This window comes from Phascolarctos cinereus, unplaced genomic scaffold (assembly GCF_003287225.1).
Source record: "Phascolarctos cinereus isolate Bilbo 61053 unplaced genomic scaffold, phaCin_HiC Scaffold_4;HRSCAF=312, whole genome shotgun sequence".
In the NCBI taxonomy this organism is placed as follows: Eukaryota; Metazoa; Chordata; class Mammalia; order Diprotodontia; family Phascolarctidae; genus Phascolarctos; species Phascolarctos cinereus.
The window spans coordinates 333,339,754-333,366,278 of record NW_027555847.1 but is presented as its reverse complement, the minus strand read 5'-3'; the positions used below and the strand labels follow the sequence as shown (position 1 = coordinate 333,366,278).

General features: G+C 36.8%; 1 protein-coding gene across 4 annotated transcripts in view; it reads right to left on the bottom strand.

The window, feature by feature from the left end:
* LOC110222317 (3',5'-cyclic-AMP phosphodiesterase 4D-like) overlaps nucleotides 1-26,525 on the bottom strand; it is a 798,164-nt gene that overhangs the window by 260,728 nt on the left and 510,911 nt on the right. For all 4 annotated transcript variants that reach the window (XM_078153186.1, XM_078153187.1, XM_021007250.2 and 1 more), the window contains one exon: nucleotides 19,832-19,957. In XM_078153186.1, coding sequence (XP_078009312.1) covers nucleotides 19,832-19,873 — 42 coding nt within the window. In that variant the 5' untranslated portion in view covers nucleotides 19,874-19,957. The remainder of the gene's footprint in view (nucleotides 1-19,831; nucleotides 19,958-26,525) is intronic.

Sequence of the window (26,525 nt, the reverse complement as noted above, 5' to 3'; positions counted from 1 at the left end):
AGAAGGTACTGGAAGAAACATGGACTTTAACTTCTTCATTTACAGATAGGGAAATACATGCTCAAAGAGGTATCATAGAGATTATTATTCATAGTTAACAGAAGGCACAAGATCCACGTCTCCTGATTCTAGGCTCATTACCTGTTCTATTACAGAAGACCATTTCCTAAAGCAATAGGACAAAGGTAATCTAACTCCTAGCCCCTATCACATTCCAGTTTCCCAATGTCCCCTAAAAGCACTAATATTTACAGCTAAGGGGTGCAGTGAATAAAGCACTGATCTTAGTCAAGAAGACCTGAGTGTGAATCACATTTATTGGCTCTGTGACTGTGAGTACATCACTTTACCTTTCTCTAAGACTCAATCTGCTCCTCTGTAAAATGAGGGTAATAATGGTACCTGCCACACAGAATTGTTGTGAAGATTAAATGAGATAATAAATTCAAAGTGATTTGTAAACTTTGTGCTACATAAATGTTAGCTATTATTATTAATAACAATCATGATATAGTATTCATATTCATTTGAAGTCATTTTTTACCCTTTTTCTTTCTCTTTCTTTTTATTCTTACTCTGGAAATGTCCATTCTAGTGGTCAAAAAAAGGAGGAAAAAAAGAAAAGAGGGTCTGTTACCAGGAAAAAAGCACAAGAAACCTTCCATGTAATAATTATTTCCTTCCTCTCAGAGACATAGACCATCCAGAAGAGAGTGAGATGAAAGCATATTATTCTTCAACATTCTTCATAATTTTGTTAAAATACTCTGAACTTCTCTGGATCCTTAATGTTTGTACTGTTTTATAGAATATCACTTTCTCCTAGAAACAATAAAGTAGACTTCAATTTCAATCAGAATTGTTTCAAAATTGAAATCTCAAACAAATTCTCATAAAGAAGAAATGGAGGCTGAGACAATTTAATGACTGGACTTTGGCTAGTGAAAGTATCAAGTGATCGACACCGTACAGCAAATGATTGCTATTCAGTCCTTGTTTCCCTTCACTCTTCCTTCAAGAACCGCATTCATTTCTGCTCACAGGCTATTATTGTATGAGAGTTGATTATCCCCAAAGAAATCTTTTGAACTATTCTAAAATAATCTATGTTGCTGCAACAATGAATGTAATTGTCAATTACTGAACATTATTCACTGTTTAAAATATCTGTGCCGAACAGGATACCTGAAATGTGATGCACTACAAGACCATGGAGATTTGGGGAAAGCAGGACTCTTTCTATGAGACAAACATTTGAATTGGAACGGACTTGAGAGATTGGTAGTGGGCAGAAGAGATAGGGAAATTACTATAGGTTGATGAGGAAGGAAAATAGGTTTTAAATACTTGGTAGTTGATAGAAATCAAATATAGGGTAGAGGGCAAGCATAGAAAAGTAGAAAAGATTCATGACTAAAAGACAGATTGAACTCTCCAAGTCTGCAAGTCAAATATATGTTTGGTTTATCCATAGTAACAGTATACATATAACATGTAACTACTTATTAGAATCTCTCTGGCTCTGAATTGTCTCCTAGGTTTGATACTGACCATAGGAAACAGTCATTACCAAGTTTCCTTGAGCAATCTGAACACTCTTCTTGTGCAATACTACACTGGTTGATTAAGAACTCTTTTAAATTTACTTTAAATACAATGACTTATTGATTAATTGAAATGTTCTCCCATGGCTGAAGAATCAGAGCATGACATTTTATCAGTTGCATTAAATAGGGTGGGATGATTTGATGGATTTATTTAATCAACCCTCACCATTATAATCTATATAGTTAGCCTCAAAACGGACCATGAGGGGGCAGCTAGGTGGTGCAGTGGATAGAGTACTGGCCCTGGACTCAGAAGGACCTGAGTTCAAATACGGCCTCAGACACAAAACACTCACTAGCTGTGTGACCCTGGGCAAGCCAGTTAACCCCATTGCTCAGCAAAAAAACAAAACAAAAAAACAGAACAAAATGAAAACAACAACAACAACAAAAAGCTGACCATGAATCAGTAACCCAGACATTTTTCACCCTGTCAATGTGTATGCCTTTCCTGCAACTCTTCCTCCCATCCTCCACCTTCCACCTCCTGAACTGGAAACTATAATCAGGTTGTCAACATGGCCATTGTTTCCAACAAGGCCATATCAATATACTGCCCTATTGTTCCACTTCCCATCTCTTTTACTTCCTAGACTAAAATACCCTTCCTTGGTCATTATGTCCTACATGGTTTTTCTAGTCCTTTTTAATTTTTTTTAAGGCAATTGGGGTAGAGTGACTTGCCCAGGGTTACACAGCTAGTAAATGTCAGATGCTTGGTCTGAGACCAAATTTGAACTCAGGTCCTCCTGACTTCATGGCTGGTGCTTTATCAGCTGCACCACCTAGGTGCCTCCAGTCCTTTTTTAAATTTAAGTTTCTAAGGGGCAGAGGCTGTCTCTCTTTTGTATTAATATCTTTAGTACTTAGTGGGGGCACAAAGCAAACACTTAAGAAATGTTCATCCATTCATTCAGTTTACTTTGGTGTAAAATTTCCTATTTTTCAAAGTACTTTTGAAAGCCCCCTTTCCCCCATTATTTCCTTTGATCTCCTTCCATTCCTAACAATGAAACTTTTTGTAATGAACTTCACTTCTATATGCCTTAATTTCCTCCTCCACAAAATGGACTGGCATTTATAACAAGAAATTCAAATGAGCCAGATCTCAGGTATAACTACCATTTTTTTAAATCTCATATTTTAATTGTCAAAGGGAGAGGGCAAAGGAAGAAGGAGAAAGAATACTAGAGCTTGAAAGGACCTCTTTGTTGTTACTGTCCTGTAGTTTCAGTCCTGTCTCACTCTTTGTGATTCCCTTTGGGGTTTTCTTGGCAACAATACCAAAGTGGGTTGCCATTTCTTTCTTAAATTCATCTTACACATGAGGAAAGGAAGGCAAACAGGATTAAGTGCCTTGTCCAGGGTCACACAGCTAAGTAAGTGACTGAATCTGAATTTGAACTCAGGTCTTCCATGCCACCTAACTGCCCCTGAAAGGACCTCAGAGGTCACCTGTTGCCAAATTCTCATTTTAGAGATGAGGAAATTGAGGCAGAAGAAGATTACATGATTGTCTAAGGTCACACAGGTATTAGTGCCAGATTAGGATCTGAACCTAGGTCCTCTGACTCTAAAGTCATTGCTCTTTCTACTTTACCATACCATTTTCTAAAGAAGATATTCTTTAGTGGAAACAAATCCATAACTTAAAAAGTAAACCAAAAATTTAGATGACAGTAAAGCTTTTCAGGTTATCTTAGTGAAAAACAAATGGTTCTGACTGTAACATATCCCATTATGACATATCATTCTATTCAAATTTCTTACCAATTTGCCAGAGTCATAACTAAAGAAGAGATACTGACGGTCTGTCCCAAGGAGGAGGGCATGATGAGATAGTCGGTACAGATCATTCTTCCTCTCTGGGAAGGGCTATCATTTAAATGACTGTAATTACCACAAATTTTCTTTGTAAACTGTGGCCTGTGCCCTGGGGTTTCCCCCAACAGCTTGCCTGTGCCCGCACGCGCACACACACACACACACACACACACACACACAAATTCCTATAGAAGTGGCTGCTGGCAGGACTAATTCTCCAATAGGCCAAGAGTCTAACTCCCTCCTTTCCCACTGTGATTACACCTTTCATCCAAATGTCTTTTTTATCTGCCCTCTCCTCCACCTCGGGGCTGAACTTTTTGCTAATAAGTTCATTTCTCTTAACCCTTTAAAAAACCTCCATCCCACATGGTCAATGTAAAAATTTGTTTCGCTTGACTAAGATGACTTGTTACAAAGGGACTTTTTTGGGGGCCAAGGATTTAGTGGAAAAGGGGAGCTACCAATTGTACTAGGACTACTAATAGACACACTGATATGGGAAAGGAAAGAGCATCAATGATGCTTTTAAAAAAAATCTGCTGAGGAGAACATAAGGAAGTTCAAGCTAACTTTGGAACTGATATGTTGAATGCACTATATACTTGCATTTTAAAAAAGGTAAGTGCATAGTAGAGATTAATGATTACATGTGCAATCCTTTTTGTTCTTTTGATCTTCAGAAATGTGCATATTTATTGGTGTTTATCAGCTCAAAGCAACAAAACTCTTTAATTTAAATTTTTAAAATATTTAGTCTATATCTTCTTTCTCCATTAAAGGCTTCTTCTAATACCTCCCAATGGTTGGAAGGTCATCATTGAATCTCAGAGTTTTCTCAGATGTCTTCTAGACCAACCAAAACCAAATAAGGAACTCATCTACAATACATCCAACAACTGGTCACCTAGCCTGTACTTAAAGTCATTGAGGGAAGGAAGGCCCACTACCTCCACTTATTCCACTTTTGTCGTTGTTCAGTCGTTTCAGTTGTATCCAAGTCTTTGTGACCCCTTTGGGGATTTTCTTGGCAAAGATGCTGGAGTGGTTAGTCATTCATTTCCTTCTCCAGTTCATTTTACAGATGAGGAAACTGAGGCAAACAGGTTTAGGTGACTTGCCCAAAGTCACACAACTCATAAGTGTCTGAGGCCACATTTGAATTCATGTAGAGGAGTCTTCCTGACTCCACACCCAGCACTCTATCCACTACACACCTCCTAGAGGACTTGGGTCCAAATCCCAGGTTCTGCCATTTATTAGGTATATGGTCTAAAACAATTCACTTCCCATACCCTACCCCTACATACTTATTACCACCATTATCCCCATGATGTTACACACCTAGGTGGCATAGTAAATGCAGTGCTGGAACTAAAGTCAAGAAGTCTTAAGTTCGAACACTGTCTCTCAGATACCTACTTAGTTGTGTGACTGGCCAAATCACTTGAGCTTTCTAAGCCTCAGTTTCTTCATCTGTAAAGTGGGGATAGTAGTAACATCTACCTCACAGGTTGCCGTGAGGATCAAATGAGATAACATACGTGAAGCACTTTGCAAACCTTAAAGTGCTAAATAAAAGCTAGCTATTATTACTATTATTAGTATCATTATCATTAGTGTTATTCTTATTGCCAATCATTCAATAGACTGCCCCAGGTGAAGATATTCCTAGTTAAGGCTCTGCAGCTTTCTCCTCTCTGATAGGCACAGGTGGAAAGAAAAACAGATTAAATTAGCATCTTTTTAACACACCTGGTGAAATCAAGCACCCTGGGTCATTACGTGAGGGAATTGTTCCAAAACTTCTGTGATATAAAATGTGACATTAAAATGAATTGACGTTACTTTTGAAAAAAAAAGGACATAGATGTACAATTGAGCACTAACCTATGTGAAAAAACAAACTTCCTTGAGAGGACAGGCCCTATAGACTTCCATCTACATTTAAGCAAATGGAGTCTTAAGCCTCTGAATTTGGAATTGTCAAGTGAGAAAGGGTTTAAATTCAGTATGCAAGGGATTTACCAAGAGCTCTCTCATTTCAAAATATTCTGCATTTGCTTCCAGTTTGAATAATAACAAAAAACTATTCAGTCACAAAAGGAAGACAGGGACCTTCAATTAAAAGACATCTGGTGAGTGACAAATATAGACAACTATGGATCATCCAAGAGAATCCTAAGTCAAACAGAGGACAATTTCATCAGAGGACAAACAAATCCAATTGAGCAGAAGATACCCTGAACTTTTCCCTTACCGGGAAAAAGAAAATGATCAGGACCCTGGGAGATTAATGCAAATAAGATGCCACAAAACACTGTGAGGTTAAACATAAGAAGAGGTGGAATAATAGGATTTATTATTAATTATTTATTTCATTCAAAATGAAAGTTAGGATTAATTGAAAACCAGCCTATTAGAGTGAGAGGATTTATAAAAATAAATGAGTTTGGAGGATGTAGAAAAGTGATGCAAAGAAATCTTAATAAAAATATTTTGCAAATAAACCATCACTGTAAAAGTTCTATTCTATTTCCCAACTCCCCCCCAATAAAAAAAAACCTCAAAAAAGGGCGATTTTTTTAGGTCAGTTCAATTAACCAGTTAGTAAGTATTTCTTAAGCATTTAGCCAGGCACTATGCTTAGTAGGGAAACAGAAAGGCAAAATAAAAATGGTCCCTCTACCCTCAAGGAACTCATTCTCATAGGGAAGATAACCTACAGACAACGGAGAGCATAAAGCTATATAATGTAAATGGGAGGTGATCTCAGAGGAAAATCATTAGCAATGGGAAGAAATAAGAACATCACCTTGAAGAAGGTGGGATTTGAGGTAAGTCTTGAAGGAATCCAGGGAAGAGGTGAAGCAGCAAAGTGTTCCAGGTACAGATAACAGCCAGAGAAAAGGCATCAAGGTGAAGACAGAGTGGGATGTTTGAGGAATAGTTGCTCTAAATGTGAGGCAATGATGCTCTATAGAGGTCCAAGGTCTGTTGAATACTCTGATGGAGAGATGAGGAGGGAAAAATGTTTGAGGGAAAAGAAAATAAGGCTTTTGGCTAGCCAGGATATAACTTAGGAAGCAGCAGGAGATTTAACAACAGACCACCCATCACAAAATGGAGAATAAGGAGAACTGAAGAGAATGGAATTTTTGAAAGTTGTTTGTTTGCCCAGTGGAAAAGAGTTCTCTGATACTAGGTGGCTGATTCCACTTCTTTACTCAGAAACCTCTCTACGGCTTAAAGAATATATGCCTTAAGAATATTAAACTCTTTGTCTTGATTTTATGTGGATCTAATAACTTCTGTGATTAATTTTTTTTGAGAGGACATACCCACCAGAAATAAATACCCCACTTAGACAGCTAGTCTAGATCCTCAGGTCAGGGATATTTGACTTTCTGATATAAATTGGCCTAGTATATATTTAGATATGAAGAACCATTTTTTCCCCTTGGGCTTATGTCAATAAACATTTACTAGTCACTCACTATGTTCCAAGACCTATGCTAAGCACTGGAGTTTCAAAGAAAGGTAAAAAGCAAAGCAAAAAAATCCCCGCCATCAAGGAACACCTGATAAAAATGAGTGGGAAAACATGCACACAACTATGTATGAATAAGATTTCATATCTATATATACATATGTGTATGCATGTGTATATGTATGTAAATACATACACACATATGTACGTATAAATATGTGAGTGTGTGTGTATGGGGGTAAGTTGTAAGTAATCTCAGGGTGAAAGCACTAACATTTAGAGGATGAGGGAAACTTTCTTGTAGAAGGTAGGAATTTAGCTGGGATGCCAGGGAAGCTGAGAGGGAGAGATGAGGAGAGAGAGTTCCAAGGATGAAGGACAGTCAGTGAAAATATGCAGAATCAGGAGATGGATTGTCTTGTGCATGAAATAGCAAGGAGGCCTGTGTCATTGGATCTCAGAGTATTTGGTGGGTAAGAAGGTCAAGAAGAATGGAAAGATACGAAGGGACCAAGTAATAAAGGACTTTAAAAGTCAAATAGGATTTTGTATTTGATCTTGGAAGTAAAAACCACTGGAGTTTATGAATGTGAGGGGTGTGTGTGTGTGTGTGTGTGTGTGTGTGTGTGTGTGTGTGTGTGTAACATGGTCACACCTGAACTTGAGGAAGATCATCTTGATATCTAGGTGCAGGATAGATTGCAGTGAGGAGATCTGAGGCAGGAAGACCAACTAGATTACTTTTGCAAAGGCCCAGGAATGAAGTGATGAGGGCTGGAACCAGTGTGGTAGCAGTATCACACAAGAATGTCATAACTCCTGGATGAGTTGACTATAACAGCTCTGAAGTTGTAGAAGTGAGAGGCCAGAGGCCTGTCCCAAAACTATCATAGTTTCATTAATTAGTAATAATCTTTGAGGTACCTACAAAACTGCTCTTTTGACACAACATTTGACCATGTCTGTCAACAAAGTACCATTAAGACCAGAGTTGTGAGTTTGATTGGCAAATGAGCGCCACTACTCCATGACTAATAAACTGTGACTCAAATCCTATGTAATGTAATTGAAAATCTATGCCCTTGCTCACAAAAGGAGCTGAACTAGATTGAGAAGCTAAATTAGTACAAGTCATTCACCATGAATAGAAATACAAGTACAACTCTAACTAATGGTACAAGGTTAGGAGCATCATTTTCATATGCCAGTCAGCTACTTTATTTATTTATTCCTTTAGGCAGAAAGGTGAGCCAGTACAGATTCTACCAAATAAAGTCATCTTGGATCAATCTTTCATTGGGAGAGTGCCATGGAGAACTTATATGGTCAGAAGTGATATAGGAGACTCAGTAGAGGATGCTGATTTCCAGTTGACCTGAATGTCCCACCATAAGGGTATTCATCATGCTGAGAAACTAAAAAAGTGCAGTGCTGATATTCCAAAAATTGGAAATACTTTGGTTAAGAGAAGAGCTGTTCCTACTACAAGTGCCCTGACTGATTTTTCATATAGAAATTCACAGAATTTCTACAGTACTTTCAATTGGCTATAATGTATTCTCAATTCAGTCCATTATTAGGTGAAATACCTATCATACAAAAATCACTAAGCTAGTTCTGGGGTCAATGCAAAATGTACACAATAAAGAATCCCTGTCCACATGGAACTTATAGTCTCATGAATGAACATGAACAGAAAAAAAAACATTTTAACCTTTCTTTTCCTGTCCTAAATTCAATTTTTTGGAAAGAAAATTTGAAATGTTGATTTTCAGAAGTCTCTGAAAATAAGACCAAGATCAAATAGACAACATAATATAAATAGGCTATGGCAGGGTAGTGAGCTACAATATGATGAAAAAGCACTGATAGATCTAATCCCTCCCAAAAATGAACAATTAAAGAATTGTTATAATGTTTATGCTAAGTTCAAGGAATATAAATGCAAAAAGCAAAGACAGTCTCTGCTCTCAAACACCTTGCATTCAAACAGGAGGAGGCAACATACAAAGAGGAATAGTGGCTAGAAAGGGACACTTTTGGCCTAGAAAGTTATAGGGATGGTGACTGGGCCATAGAGGAATAGATCGACACATTCCATCCAGCAACAATGGCAGAGTAGCTTTGATCATGGTCCAGAGTTCCAAAAGTGTGAATAAAATTTGAAGGAGAGGAGAGGAGAATCAGGAAAAGGAAAAGATATCTAGAGAGAGGCAAGGCAGCTAATACGAATGAGGAGATGGCCAAGGAGGAGAAGATCGCCTTGGTATTGAGTGAAATGAAGCATGGCTGGAGCTTCCCTGGAATTGTCTGGGCAAGATAGTCATCAATCAGAAAGGTGACTGGGGAGAAAGAAGATATGGCCTGAGAGTCCAGAGTGAAATGAAGAATGGTAGGATAAGTATAAATAAAAATGTTAGGAAATCTTTTTCACCTCTAAAATATTTTGTAGTGAAGTCCCAGGAATAGCCATATTTCAGGAATTAAATATTAATGACATACAACTATCACCATCTATCAGCACACAAAGGAGGGGCAATATATATATATATATATATATATATATATATATATATATATATGGCATCTTGCCAAACCAAATGAAGCAGACACTTGAAATGTTCATTCCACTTACCAATCAATCAATAAACAAGTATTCATTAAGCACCAACTCTACGTCAGGCAATGTGCTGGGTTTTGGGGATATAAAGACAAGCCAACGAAAACATCCCTGATCTCATGGAACTTACATTCTATTGGTATAACATATGAGAATATTTTTAAAATGCATAGAAAAAAATATAAGGTAATTTGAGGAAGAGCAATAGGTTTCATGTAAAAGTAAATTAAGGATTTGGAGCTGAAACTATCTGAATTGTGTTTCTATCAGTCAACTACAATCCCTTTTGAATACTTTCTTTTGTCCAATTTAATTTGACCAAATCCATTCTTTTTTTAAAGCTAAATCTCTTTTCTGACCAAGAAAAAGCAAAGGAAATTAAAATGTAAGTTAACAGTTTAGCAATGATGGCTATTGCTTTTTAAAATGTCCCTTAGGGAAGTGGATAAAATTCTATCACAGAATTCCTAAGGGTATGTTGCAAACCAGCTATAATTCTTGCTTCATAATTACTTTATGATGAAATTAAAGAATCTATGGAAATCTAGAAAAATGTGGACAAATGACAAAAAGGCAGTGAATTATAGTGGAAGAAAATGGTAGTTTTTTCTATGTATTCTCTATAAATCTCTGCTTGACACAACAAGAAAACATAATTTCCACAAAGTACAGAGAATAGTAGAGAAAGCAGTGTTGTAGAGTTGTAAGCAAAGAAGAGAGACACTAATGAATATGAGACTGCTCAAGGGTGAGCATTCAACACTTTGATCTCTAAGGTCCCATCCTTTCAATACCCAGAGTTGATGCCAAAAGGCAAATGTCTGGGTCTAGAGTAGGAGATCTGGAGAAAAGCACAACAAGCTCAAACAGGTAGGACTTCAATAACATTGAGCCTCACTGGTTCTCCAAACCAGTCTTTTTTTCTTCAGCTTTAGCATGGTCTTTTGGAAATAATGGCTTCTGGAAGTGGTTCCTCCAGGTAGGGCCAAGAGAACATTTGAGCTGATGCTATTCTGCTGGGGAAAACAAAAAAGAGTATTCTGATTTCTCTCAGTGGTTCTAACAGGGCAGAAAGGTGTGTATTAGGGTATGTGTATTTGGAAGAGAGAGAAGATTGGAAGGGGTTGAGTTTGGAGAGAAGTGCACCAAAAATAAGGTAGCAGCTCTAACTATAATTGGAGGGAAAAATTATCTAAATGCAATAAAGGAAAACACAGAAATACTGGGACCTTTCCATCATGTCATTCAGTATACAACAATGCTCTCTATAAAGAGATTCTGTTTGGACTCCACTCAAGGAAATTCATCTTATACCACGTACCAGAAGGACTTTGTTGGAAGATAGAGTGGGGTACAAGTTCTATCCTAGCCCCTTCTCCCACACCAGTCAGACTTGCTTTTTCCTGGAAAGATACTGAAATGCTCCAAGAGACTTGGTTGATTCAGGGGACGAGAGCCTGAGATCATTGACATGAATTCCTCATCACAGCTAGGTGGCATGGTGGATATAATGCAGGGTCTGAAGTCAGGAAGACCTGAATTCAAATTCAGCTGTGTGACTGTGGACAAGTAATTTAACTTCTATTTGCCTCAGTTTCCTCATCTGTAAAATGGGGATGACAATAAGAGCATCTACCTCACAAGGCTGGTGTTAGGATCTAATGAGGCAATAACTGTAAATCATTTAGCTTAATACTTGGCAAATAATAAGCACAGTATTAACATTAATTATTGTTGCTGTTGTTGCTATCACTTCAGTACAAAGAAGCTACGAGGAGCTAGAAGGGTTCTCAGACCTTTGATTAGTGGGTGGCAATGGAAGTTTTAATCAGCTGAATCAACTCAAGATGTTCTTAATGTCTAGCCTTGTTGAATACCCGCTCCTGCTTTGGCTGAGTAAATCTTTTGCTAACTGATGAATGACCTATGAAGATCTATTTTATTCTAATGTTGAACCAAAACTACAAGGAGCCAGGCCTGGGTCAGTCAGAACAGTGGTTTTATTATAAGCCAGGCTTTGCAACCCTCAATCCTAAGGAGAGGTCAAGGTTCCTCCATATTCATATGTGAATGTTTGTTTTAGTTTATTAACTGAAATCATTCTTAGAATCTAGTTTTAAAGGCCGTACTCACTAAACAAAAAAAAACCCAAAAAGCCTTCCTATCCTATTTTTTTCCTATAAGAACAGTAAGAGAAGAAATGTCCATGAAGCCTTCTAGAATATGTAATAAACAGCAAAAACCTCTGAAAGGAACACAGGATGTGATATACCAGGAATGGAGCAAGCCCTATACTGGCCTCTTAAAGAAAGAACAAGACTAGACATAAAAACAGCACTTAAGTATATGGGACCAACCAGAGACTGTTAACACCCAATCTCCTTGTCTTTTTCGTACTATAATGACAAAGAAAAGCTCTACAGGCTTCTAATTGAATCAGTGCTTCAAACACTTCTCAACCTAGACAGAGACCCCAAAACCCCTTATATTTAAATGTATACCTGTTGGATTTTGTGTAAAAGACACAAAAAAGGGGGTGAGGAAAATGGCATTCTCAGAGCAATAAAGCTGGCAGAGGATTTCAGCTGAATCTGAAACCCGAGAATCATAAGCCACATTGACACAGCAGGGAGACAACTTAACTTGGGAAAAAGTCAGGCTTTTTCCTGTAGAAGACAGTAATCCTCTTCTCAGCCTCATTTAATTAACTAGAGGCACTTTCTGTGCTAGGGCACTTTCAAGCTGCTGCTTAAGCAGTGAAATGAGAGGTCTGACGTTTGCATTTGGGGAAATATGGATAAATATAATCAAATCTATGCAATCAAAACTGACATGAGCAACGAAGAGCCTGAATTTAGAGCCAAGGGACAAAGATGAAACCTTTACATTAAACAAATGCAAGCAGGAACTCTCCCAGAGCTTATTGTTCCTTAAAGTAACCACTTATGTAATTATTTTGCTTTAATGGGTGTTGTTTCCCCTAAGTTATGAGATATTTAAGATTATATTTTAAATAGCTTTTCAAAATCTTTTTTTTGTCCTTCGATGCTTTTATCACAGGCCATAATTCACTACAACTTAGTAAAATGAGAATTTCCCTTAGATATTCAGCACTATGATGGGTGCAAATCTGCAACCTACTGCTTCACAACTTATTCCATCATCAGGTTCAGGTTTCTAGGTTCATTGGTGCCTTTTCTGGTCTCTAGGTGCCACTAATTTCATCAGTTTTGTATGGTTTCCTGATCACTAGGTTCCTTGCAGGGAAAAGACTACTGAGTTTTATCATAGGAATGTGGATTTAGAGCTGGAATGCACCTTAAGGGCCATTCCAACCCCTCATTTTAAAAATGAGCAAACTGAGGTGTGGAGAAGTTATGTGACTTGCCCAAGGTCACACAGAGGGAAAGTAACTGAGGTAAAAATAGAACTCAGGTCTTCATGAATCTTATTCTGGTTCCCTATCCATTACACTATATGACCTGTCATATAGTTTAACCTTTCCTCCTTCCCTTCCTTCTCCCTCATAACAACACACCATCTCTTAGATGACCCCAAAATTATTTTCTATAAAGAATTTGGGCAAATCGTTTAATTTCTCTGGGCCTCCTTTTTCTCATCTCTAAAATCTGGGAGCTGTATTCATTGGCCTCTAAGGTCTATTTCAGCTTTAAATCTATGATCTTACATGCAATGAAGGAAAGAGTGGTACAGAAAGTGATGAAAACATTCGAAGTTAAATAAATTCCAAAAGTTGTCACACTTGATTCTAGATTTCACAACCAGCTATAGGCTATTTGTTCCTTTGTAGTTGCCTCATACCTTTCTCCTACCCAGTATTGGCCTTGAAAGGAACTCACTTCAAGTCTTATTTGCTATGTATTAGGTTATCCAGAGTTGTCATTTAATCCCCATCCTTCCATAAACTTCATCCTTCATCTTCAATATGGCATAAGAGTTTCATGCTTAAAACCTTCCTGCTTGCCTATCATGATAAAAGATAGGTAAAGTCCTTTGAAAACCTTAAAGCATTATATAAATGATAATCATCATCATCATCATCGTCATCCTTTTCATCACTATCATCATCTTATTAGGATACCTAATCCTAAACATGATAGCCATAGCCTGGGGAAGCATTTTCCCCCAACAAGAAAAATCTCTTCCCTATGTAGTCCCCAGAGCTACCATTCCTTGTGGTATTCAAACCTTGTTCTTTTCCCACTCTTATCAAAAGTTTCCATGCTCTGGTATTCAGGAGATGCTCTCCTTCTACCTATGTCTCCTTTCTGACTGGGCTGTTGAAGCAGATTGTACAACCTGGATTCTTTGAGCCAGCTCTTTCCTTAATGGTTTAATAGGTAAAATGGCTACAGGCCACCATACATGGCTCATGCTGCAACCCTCTGAGCTCCTCAAGACTCCTCAATAAATTATTTCTTTATATCAGAATGGTGAGATGACTGAAGAGCATACAAAGATAAACTAAATGGAGTGAAAAGTCTTTAGCATCCAGAAGAAAAGACTAAAGTGGTGTAGGGGAGTTGGGGTTGGAAGGAACACGAACCAATTTGCAAACATTTGAAGAAAATATGCAAGAGGGATTATATCTATTCTTCTTGATCCCAGAAAACAAAACTAGGATCTATGGTTAGAATCTATTCTTGATCTAGTCTAGATGCAAATACAAATGTTTCCAAAAGGAGTGGTCAAAAGAGGAATAGGCTCCTTTCTCAGGAGAGGGATAGGTGGCACAGTAGATAGAATGCTAGGCTTGGAGTCAGGAAGACCCCCCTTCACGAGTTCCAATCCAACCTCAGATACTTACTTAACTCTGTGTGCCTCAGTTTCTTCATCTGTAAGGATGAAAAGGAAATGTCAAACCACTCAATATCTTTGCCAAGAAAACCCCAAGTGGAGTCATGAAGAGTTGGACACAACTGAAAACCAACTCAAGAGAAGGTAAAATATCCTTCACTAGAAATCTTTCAAAGCAGAGGCTGGATAGTCACTCAGTAGAAATGTTATAAGGGGATTCTTGATCATGGAACTGTTGAGCTACATGGCCTCTGAGGTCTTTTGAAACTCTTAGATTCTTTTACTATAGTTGTGAACTGGCCATCTAAACTAAATCTTAGTATTGACCAAATTGAACTGGCAGAGACATCCATCAGCCACTAGAGACTTCAAAGCTTCTTGTCATTCTTGATATGGCCTAGGCAGCAAATATATTACACTAGAGGAATGAGTGATCAGATCATGGATTCAAGGTGGGAGACCATCTACTCCAATCCCCTCAATGTCCTCATTTTAGAAATGACAAAACTAAGTCCCACTTCAACAAATAATTCACCGACAGATGTGAATTGATTTGCTCATGACCACACAGGGAGCAAAAGTAGCAGAGCTAGGATCCAAAATCAGATCCTCTGATATCAAAACAAATACTCCTTCTATTGTGCCACAGGATGGATCACTGGGTCTGTTCAGAGTCCTCTTTCCTGAGGTTTGATCCTAAAGAATACATGTAGTGATAAGAATCACAATAGGTCAACTAACCAATTAATCAACAAGTATTTATTTAGCACTTACTATGTTCTAGCAATGTGCTAAGTATGGAAGATACAAAGAAAAAGTAAAAATATGCCCTGGATTCAAGGAGATTTCCAATGGAGGAGTTTACATTTCAAGGGTTATAATGATAAAATTAGCTCTGATTTACATAGAGCTTTAAGGTATACAAAGCACTTTACATTTATCTCATTTGATCCTCATAATAAGCCCAGGATGTAGGTGCTATTATTATCCCTGATTCACAAATGAGAGAACTGAGACACACCAAGGTTAAGTGACTTGCCTAGGTTCACACAGCTAGGAAATATCTGAAATAGAATTCTAATTCAGGTGTCTTGATTCCAAGTCCATTTCTCTATTACTATGGTTACTATTATTAACAAAATCTGCATGGAAATAGTCATATAATAGCATATAGTTCCCCTCGCCTTCAAAAAATTACTTTCTATTTCCTTTGTATATGTTTCTTACCTCTTTGTTATCTACTGTGTGTGTGTTTTTTTCCCTCCCTCAGTAGAATGTAAGCTCCTTGAGGGTAGGAATTGGTTTATTTTACTCCTTATATCTCCAGTGCCTAACACATCTGGCACATAGTAGGTGCTTAATAAATTTACTGAATTGAATCAAACGTATTCTTGTCTAGATATAAAACTAGGTTGGAGCATTTAGAGCTTTACTCTGGGGTGAAAATTTTCATAGCCACCAATGTCTTTCTTCCCCTGCCTGCCCCACAGCCAGCTTCATGCCCTCTGACTTCTGCTTACCCTCTGTACTTTCTACCAGTGATATGGTTCTTCCTCTTGTTGACCACACTTTTAGCAGGATCAGAACCTTGGAGTGTTCTAAGGTGCCCTTCCTCCACCCAGACCACACCCATGTCACCTTCCCTGTCTCACTACTAATGAAAACATTGCTAATTATATGTCTCTCTATATAGACACATATGTCTATATATACATACATGTGTGTGTATACATATACATATCTATCTATATCTATCTATATATCTATATCTATCTATATATCTATATCTATATCTATATCTATATCTATATCTATATCTATATCTATATCTATATCTATATATATATCTATATATCTCTATATATATATCTATTCTATCTATATCTATATCTATATTATATATCTACATCTATATCTATATCTATATCTATCTTTATTCTCACTTCATTTCCCTTCCTAACTCTACCCCCATCAGTCAGGTGAATATTTGCAGTACAGGGCAATTTTGTTGCTATATCTACTTCATATCTTCAGCTATGGATTTACTACTTGATAAAACATATATTGAACTGCTCCAATCACATGGAAACCTCTATGTAATGGAAAGACCCAATTGCCACTCCATTTATTTTAAGCAATAATTAATGTAGCAAAATACCAACCCAACAAATGTACTTGGACATTCCTGCCCTTTGAGTTTGAAAAAGAGATAAATGTAAATGTGCTAAAGTTCAAATCCATTTGTAGCAAACGGTTCAAGCTCTTCTAGGCACATTTGTCCCAATATTTTAATGCAGCTCATTCTTGAGGAAGCCCTGTTGAGTACATGTACCAGGTTCCCCACCCCCTGCACATACATTCATTCATTCTTTCACCTTTCACATCTGAATAGTGACACTGTAAAATATAGAAGGAGAATGGCCTTGGGACATCACATTCACATGATCCTGTTAACACAGAGTAGGCTTTATAGCTGAGAAATGTGTTTGCTTTGGTGATTTTTTAGATGTGTACAAATGTTCTCACGGCACAACTACATCAGTTTGGATGCCTTCATTCCCTTGGAAAACTCAACAAAGGGGCATGTTGTTAATACTCACATGATGGAAATATTAAAAATCTGTTTTCATTACAACCTTGTATGCTTTCACTTTGGTGCTGAAATAGTAGAACAGAGCCATCAGGAGGCATTTTCCTAAATGAAATAGCATAATCTATGAAGTTGCTACAAGTCTCCTAGTCAACCAGGGGCCTGACCTAGATCAGATAGTAGTGGGAAAAAGATGACTAAAGTCTTCTTTATACCTGGAAAAGGTTGTTCAAATAGAAAAGACCTTGTCCAGCTGAAAATCCTATAGAAGGAGCATCTGGGAGGTGCAGTCCAGGAACATAGTGAGTGGCAGTAGGGAAAACTATAGTAAATGGTTTCTACTTTTTCTTGCTGAAATATGATATGGCATGTAAAATTGCTGTCCACATAGTCCTCTAGGGTCCGGAGCCAGACTGAATAATGACTAAGAATTTCTAGGACTAGAGAAAAGGACAAATGGCTGACTGATCCCTTAATTGTGGGGTCTTAAAATAGGGCAATCTCACAGGTGATATTATAATTGTCAGACCCGATTTTTTCCTCATTTTTGTCCCTTAGGGTGCCTTGGATAGGTATTATAAAGTGAGGTTTTTGACCTAGCATAGGCAGAAGGCCTCAGTCAAGAGAAAGAAGTACTTTGCAGATCTTGTTCACATTTAGATTTGTAACTTACAGTTTCTGCACTTGGCCTCCCTATGCTGCTAGTCATTCAAGCTTACAAGTTTGGTGTTGTATTGATTCCCACTCACTCATATCCCACTTAGTATATCCATTGCCAATACCTTCCCTATGTCTCTGATGTGCATCCTCTTCTATCCGATCACATTGCCACAACCCTAGTAAAGGCCTTCAGCACCTCTCATGTGGACTATTCCATAGTCTTCTAGCTGGTGTCCTTGATTCAGGTCTTCTCTCTAATCAGTCTCCACTCGGCTAAGTGATGTTCCCAAAGCCCAGGCCTAGTCATATCATCCCATTTACTCTTCTCAAAAATCTCCAGTACCTCTAAGATCAAATATAAAACACTGTTTCAGATCTAAAGATGTCCACAATCTGGCCACTTCCCATCTATCCAGTCTTACTACCTTTTACATACCTCTACACACTCTACAATTCAGTGACATGGGCCTTCTTGCTCCTCCTCACCCACAACCCTCTGTCTCCCAACTCTGTGCCTTTTTAATAGCTGTCGCCCTCACCTAGAATATTCTCTTTTATTTTCTCTGCCTCCTTCAGGACTCAACTCAAATCCTAGCTTCTGCAGAAACTCTTGGTTCCTCTCACCTTCACTCTCATCCCAGTGCCTTCCCTCTGGGATTCCCTCCCATTTACTCTGTATACATCTTATACTGCATAGTTATTTTCACACTGTCTCCTCCATTAGAATGTGAGCTTTTTGAGGGTACAGACTGTGTTTTTGGTATTCTTTGTACTCCTAGCACTCAGCACAGTACAGGGTACATAATACATGCTTGTTGCCAGTGGTAAAGAGGGAAATTGGATTAAAAGGAGTTGAAGAAGAGATAGTGAGAAAGCACAGACAATAAATACAGACTACTCTTTCTAGGTATGGTTGTCTTTATTATATTTTGTTGACTAACAGAAGTAGAAAAACTATCCTGGGGTCCATGAGATTACAAAAATTTAGTAAGGTTAGTGAAAAATTTAATGTTATTTAACTTTTAAAAGCTATTTAAATAAAAGCTCGTCTAATCTATGTGTGTTGCTACTTGAAAAAGCAGAAGGGAGGGGTCAACATTCACTCAAAGAGGTCAAAAGCCCATTGAACAGGTAAAAAAGTTAACTGAGAAGCAAGCATGGTCAATTTCAGTGCCTGTTCTCCAAGTTGCTTTTTTCTCCTTAACTTTAATTCAGTATTGACCTTCTCTAATAGGAACAACCAGTCAGTGCCTCTGACTCCTTGCTGATTTCAACTCTCTCTCCCCCATACTCTGCCTCCCCAACTGGTATTGGACTCTTGCTCTGTTTTCCACTGCCAAAATTCTTCTCCCTCCCACTGGCACCTTAATGTGCATCCCCTCTGATACTAGAGTACAGCTGCCACTATCTGAGAATGCATGTCTAAATGTCTAATCCCTACTATCCCATCAGCCTGACACTCACTAGGTAGCACAGACCAGCAACATAAAGTGGCTAACAAGATGGCACATACCAGCATTATAAACACATCAATACCCAAAACACCAATCTGTTGATCACAATATACACTCCCTGTGATCTGACACTTTTGATCAAAGAATGATAGATTTGGAGTTGGAAGGGGCATCATTTTGTCTAACACTCATTTTACAGATCAGAAAATGGAGTTCAGAGAGGATGTAAATTGTCAAATGTTCTATCAGTTGGAAGTCCAGAAGTGGGGTTTGATCCTAGATCATCTGAATCTAAATACAAAGGCTTTTCCATTGCTCACCATTGGGAAAAAATGTTGGATTTAGAGAGCTGGGAACCTTATCATTCTGAGCCCTGGCAGGCTCTGTATGTTCTGACTTCTCAGAAAGCTCCATGTTTCAGAAGCAAAATTATACCCATAGTTGGTTTCTCTGTATACATGAGTACACATTCATATACAGTATCCCTCCACAGTGGGTACTAATTCATATTAATGTATTCAAATTAGCTGGACAGTATTGTCCATTGAAATGTCAACTAAGTCACTGTAGGCACAATACCACAAACAGTACTTCACCCGTTCATACTGAGGCGTGATTCTCATGAGTAACACACAATCAGAAAACAGAAACTTAGCAAACTTTGTTACATTATCACAATAATCAAATTCCACAAAGAAGAAAAGCAATTCATGACTTGGGCCAAAGGGTGAATGTATATCATGGAAAAACAAACAAACAAAAACTTACACTTTTGCTCCGCGAAAGCAGATCACTCTTGTTTTTTTCCATGGTAGTATTATATTCAGTAATTCAGATCGGTGCTAGTGGTCTCTACAGCCTTCACTCCAAACCAATCAAATGCCAAATAACATGCTGAAGAGAATGCAAAGAAAAGCATAATTCAGGAGATGTTGAATTCATGTGATTAGAAATGTTGCCTACAATGTAACTAGTGATTGGACTGCTCACTTAAAAATTATAACAAGAAATTAATAGATGTAATGTATAAAGCTACATAAGGACATGTAAATGATTTTTCTAAAGCTATTTTTGCTAAATACAAGTTCTATATTTCCACAATTATCTCTGTGCCATTAACCATAAGAAATGATTTTTTGGGGTACATACAAAGATAAATTTGTAAGACACTGCTCAAATTTCAATAAATATATAGGCTGTCACTACATACAAATATTAGCTCTCACTTGTACAGTAAGGGAGTCAATGCCTTTTGGCCTAAAAACTTAAGTACCCAGCAAATAAGCAGAACAAAATACTCAGTGCCTGATTTATTAGGTTACATTTTTTTTTCTTTCTTATCATTATAGTGGGGAATAAGAGATACAAAGCTTCAATAACATAAGAGATATATTACCTTATCTGTAAGATTTAAAGATTTAGAGAAAGCTTCTAGTACATAGAGTTCTTGTCCACATCTTCCCTTAAAGTAGGAGAGCATGTGGACAACAATAGCACAAAAGATGATGGGTTATTTTATGCACCACTGTAGGGAGTCTTTACATTGATGTGACCATGAATCCATAGAATTATTGAAGGATGTGTCCCTGGACAGTAGGGACTGTTTTGTCTTTCATCTTTGCATCTCCAGTGACTATTACAGCATTTTTCACTTAGTATGTATTTAATAATAGGTGATATCCAAAAAGTATTTAATAGGATAGAACCCTGGACTGAATCAATTGAGATGAAATTTAATGGGAATGAATGAAAAGCCTAACACAGGTTCAATAATCAAGTAGCAAAGATAAAGATGGGAGAGACATAATAATGTGACACTTTGCCTAAACAGAAATCTGTGGATTTTAATGGGGGTGCATTCTAAATATGAGTCAACAGTGTGATCTGAAAGGAAAAAAAAAAGTGAATGCAATTTCAGGTTATATTGAAAGAGGCATAATTTCTAGTAGTAATCATAGTCTTGCAATATTCTACCCTAGCCAGACCACATCTGGAATGTTGCATTCAGTTTGGAGCACAACATTTTAGGACAGAAACTAAGGTAGAGAGCATCCAGAAAAGGTCAAACAATATGACAAAAAGCTTATAGATCTAGACCTTGTAGGTCATCAAGTATAACTTCCTCATTTTACAACTGAAGAAATCAAGGTCTGAAGACTGTAAGCAATTTGCCTAAGAAAAGAAGTGAACAAGAAGAGGAGGCAAGATGGCAGAGTGAGAGGAAGCATTTTTTTGCCTTACTCACTCAGCTCACCTCCTTTACAACTACCTAGAAAACATACCAGATCGAATTTTCATCCAGAAAACCAAGAAAAAGTCACAGTGAGTCATTGTCCCAGCCCACAGTAGCTTAGGAAGACATAGAAGTCTGTGAATACTGGAGTAGGGCCTGCCAAGGAGCAGAACTCAACAATAGTGATGGTAAAGACAGGGAGTTTTCCAGTACCCAGGGATGGAAAGGTAACCAAAACAGAGTAACAGGGGAAAAACAAACAAACAAATAAAAAAAATAGAACAGAAAGCAATCCCAGCACACACCTAAATTAGTGCTGAGAGCAAGAAAAGGCACTATATGATATCTCTGTTGTCCATTTCCTAATTATAGGTTATAGGTCTAGAGCAGAGAGGAGCAGTTGTGAGCCATCAGGGCCATCCATGGCTGTACACTGAGCAAAGAACAAATTTGAGAAACATAACTATGAGTCTCTGAGCCCAGAAACAAGGCAGTGACTCAATTCCAACTTATAGTCCAGCATATGAGCCAGCAGTGGAATAACTAAGGCAGGAGACCAAGACCAAAGGGAAGCCAATAATTCAATCACTATGAACCTGCAGAATATTCCAGTTGGATAGCAGTGAGTACAGCAGGAGTCTATTGGAACTCAACTATACACAAGCCAACAGACGTAAACCTGAAACAAAAATTTGTGAAACTCAGATCAAGATGACAGTGAATAGAGCTCTTAACGGATCATACCACTTTGGAAAGCACCGAAAACTTGCATGACTCCAGAATAAGCTATGAAAACAGTAGAAGGACATTGAAGGACAGAAGCTCAGGCAGATATCTCCCCCAATAAATGAAAAGAACCAAACACTGATACAAAGTCCAAAATCAGAAGTAGGCTGAAAGAATGAGGAAAAAAAGTACTTGACTATAAAGAATTACTATGGTGGTAAGAAAGCTCAAGTAACAAACACATAAGAAAACAATGACTTGAAAATATCTACAAGCAAAGCCTCAAAGGAAAAAAATGCAGGTTGGACACATGCCTAACAAGAATTCCTTGAAGTGTTAAAGAGATTAAAAAGAACAAAAACTATTTTAAAAAACAAATGCAAATGGTAGAAAAAATGGAAAAGAAATGTAAGCCATACAAAAAGGTTAGGAAAAGAGAATTGATAGCTTTGTAAAATAAGCACAATGTATTTCTGAAGAAAATAGCTCCTTAAAAATTAGAATTGGCCAAATGGAAACTAATTACTCCATGAGGCATTGAAAAATAATGAAAAAAGTCAAAAGACTGAAAAGAATAGAAGAAAATGCAAAAATACCTGATAAGAAAAATGACTTGTAAACTTCTTGAGGGCTTTTTATGTATCCCCAATGCTTAGCACAGTGCATAGCACAAAGCAGATGCCTAATAAATGTTTATTGATTGATGGATTGAAAAATAGATCGAGGAGAGATAATTTAAGAACCATTGGACAAAAAAACATAGATAACACATTTCAAAATATAATAAAGGAAAACCACCAAAATATCTTAAAACAAGGGGGCATAGTAAAAATGGAAAGATTCCATCAGTCATCTCCTGAAAGAAATTCCAAAATGAAAGCTCCCAGGAATACCACAATCAAAATCTGGAACTCCCCAGGTCAAGGAGTAAGTATTGAAAGCAGCCAAAAACAAGCAGTTCAAGTACTGAGGAACCAGGTACCGTACAGTCAGGTTCATATAAGATTTATTAGCTATCACAATAAAGGAACAGAAAGCTACAAATATGATATTTTGTGCAGGTAGATGATCTAGAATTACCATGGACAACCTACCCAGAAAAACTAAATTAATCCTCCTGAATGAAAAATGGGCAATTAATGAAATAGAGGTCTTTCAAGCATTCTTGATGAAAAGACTTGAGCTGAATTTTTAAAATGACATATAAACACAGGGCTCAAGAGAAGCATAAAAATGCAAATGTGAGTGAGAAATCATAAAGAATCAAATGAAGTTAAATGGTCAATTTTTGTAAGGAGAGATGACATATGCAACAAGAACTTTAAATCACCAGAGGTTTTGGAAGGGTCTAATTAGACAGAGGGTCAAGGAATCATTCTATTATATTTGGGTAATCTCAAATGAAGAATGGAAGTATGAGGACAAGGAATATATAGGGGGAGAAGAAGAAGAACATGGGAGAAATCATCTTACATGAATGGGATGGGCAAGGAAGAGTTATGCAATAGAGGGGGCAATGGGAGGGGAATGGGCAACACTTAAACCTCACTCTTATCTAAACTGGTTCAAGTAGGGAAAAACACATATACACATTTATACATCCACATTTGGGTACAGAAACTTAACTCAACTTACCCAACAGGGAAGTAGGAAGGAAAGGAGTTAAGAAAAAAGGCCAGAGGGGATAAAGGAAGAATAAAGGATATGATGGTGCACAGAAGAAAAACACTCTTAGAGTTGGCAGGGTAAAGAAAGAGGAGGAAAGATAAAAGAGAATAGGATGAAGGAAAATAGAGAAAGTGAATGTGAATGGGCATGAACTCACTCATAAAACAGAACAGAATAACAGATTAGATTAAAAACCATAATCCAACAATATGTTGTTTACAAGAAACACACCTGAAACAGAAACACATAGGGTTAAAATAAAAGCCTAGAGCAGAATCTTTTATACATCAGCTGAAACAAAAAGGCAGGGGTAGTAAGAAGAGTCTCAGAAAAAAGCAAAAGCAAAGATAAACCTATTTAAAAGAAGTAAACAGGGAAAACTATATGTTTGATAAAAGTCACCACAGACAACAAATTAATATAATCCTGAACATATCTGTACTAAATGCTATAGTATCTAAATTCTTAATGGAAAAGTTAAATGAGATATAAGAGGAGATTGACAATAAGACTATAATAGTGGGGAACCTCAACTTACCCATCTCAAACCTAGATAAATCCAAACATAAAATAAACGAGAAAGAAATGAATGAAATGAATTTTTTTTTAGATAAGTTGGATATAAATGGTAAGAGAAAGGAGTTCATGGCACCTTCACAAAAATGATCTATTTTATTAGGGTATAAAAACCTCAGAAATTCAAGAAAGCAGAAATATTAAATGAATTTTTCTAACCATAATGCAATAAAAATACATTCAACAAAGCACCTTTGAAGCAAAAATTAAACTTAACTGAAAAGGAGAAATAGAGAAGGAAAGGAGGAAGGACCAATCAATGAATTGGGCATGCAACTAAAAAAAAACTATTAAAAAAACTAACACCCTCCCCCTCAATTAAACACCAAAACATAAATCCTGAAAATCAGAGGTTTACCAAAAAAATGTTTAAAAAATGAACTAACAAGTTAAACTAAGAACTGTTTTTTAAGATGAAGAACAACAACAAAATAGATAGCCATTTAATTAATTTTATGTTAAAGAAGAAAGTGAAATTATCAATAGGAATAAAACTGACAATCTTAATAAAATGGATGTTTTTTTTTACTTTTTTTGGTGAGGCAATCTGGGTTAAGTGACTTGCCCAGGGTCACACAGCTATTAAATGCCAAGTGTCTAAGTCTGAATTTGAACTCAGGTCCTCTTGACTTCAAGGCCAGAGCTCTATCCACTGTGCCACATAGCCGCCACTTGGATGTATATTTTTAAAAAGTAATTCCCCAGATTGCCAAAACAAGAAATAGAATACTTATGTAACCCTATCTTAGAAAAAGAAATGAAATAAGCCATAGATGAGTTCTAGAAGAAAAAAAAACACTCAGAACCAGACAGATTTACAAGATAATTCTACTAAATATTTAAAGAAGAATTAATTTCAATATTGCATAAAGTTTGAAAAAAAATAGGTAGAGAAGGAATCCTACCAAATTCCTTCTATGATACATATATGGTCTTGATATCTCAACCTGGTAAAGTCAAAAAATAAAAAGAAACCAGCAGACCAATGAATACCAATGCAAAAAATTTTAAATAAAGTACTAGCAAGGAGATTATAGCAATATGTTCCAAATACGATACACCATGGCCAGGATGGATTTATACCAGGAATGTAGGACTAGTTCAATATTAGAAAAACTATAAACATTTACCATATCAATAACAAAAGCAACAAAAATCACATGACTATTTCAATAGATGCAGAACTTTTTAACAAAATACAATACTCCTTTTGAAGAAAAAAAAACACTAGAAAACATTAGAATAAATGAAGCATTTCTCAAAATGGTAAGCAGTATATATGTAAAAACTAAGAGGAAGCATTATCAGTAAAGTAGAAGCCTTTCAAATAAGATTAGGAGTGAAGCAAGTCTATGAGCACCATTACTCTTCAATAATGTACTAGAAATGCTAGCTATAACAATAAGAGGAGAAAAAGAAATTAAAGCAATAAGCACAGGCAAGGAAGAAAAAAAATCCTCTCTTTAGGCAGGTGATATGATGCTGACATCACCTGCAAAAAGGGAGATTTTTTTTTCTTAAAGAAGAAACTTACTTAAATTTATTTTCATACTTAAAGAAATCAAGAGGATCAACTGAGAAACTAATTGAAACAGTAACTTCAGCTAAGGTGCAAGTTATGAAGCAAACCCATGCAAATCATTAGCACTTATATATATCACCAACAAAACCCAGCAGGAAGAGATAGAAAGAAAAATTACATTTATAATAACTACAGACAATATGAAACACTTGAGTTTACCTGCCAAGACACCAACAGGAAGCATATAAAAAATATTTCAAAACATTTTTACACACATAAATATAGCTCTAAATAACTGAAAAAGTTGCTCATGGATAAGATGAGCCAATATAATAAAAATTACCTAAGTTAATTTACTTAGTGCCATAACAATAAAACCACCAAAGAATTATTTTATAGAGCTAGAAAAACTAATAATTTTTTTTCTAGAGTATCAAAAAAATCAGTACTTTTAAAGGAATCAATGAAAAAAGAATATAAAGGAAGGGGTCTAGCACCACTAGATCTTAAACTATACTACAAAGATGTAATAATCAAAATCATTTGTTGCTGGATAAGAAACAGAGTGGTTTATCTTTGGAAAATATTAGGTACACAATATATAGAAGCAAATGTGACAGTAACCTAGCATTTGATGAATCTCGAGATCCCAGCTCTTGGGGCAAGAATTTTCTGTATGATACAAACTGTCGGGAAAACTGGAAAGTAGTATTACAGAAACTAGTCATAGACCAACA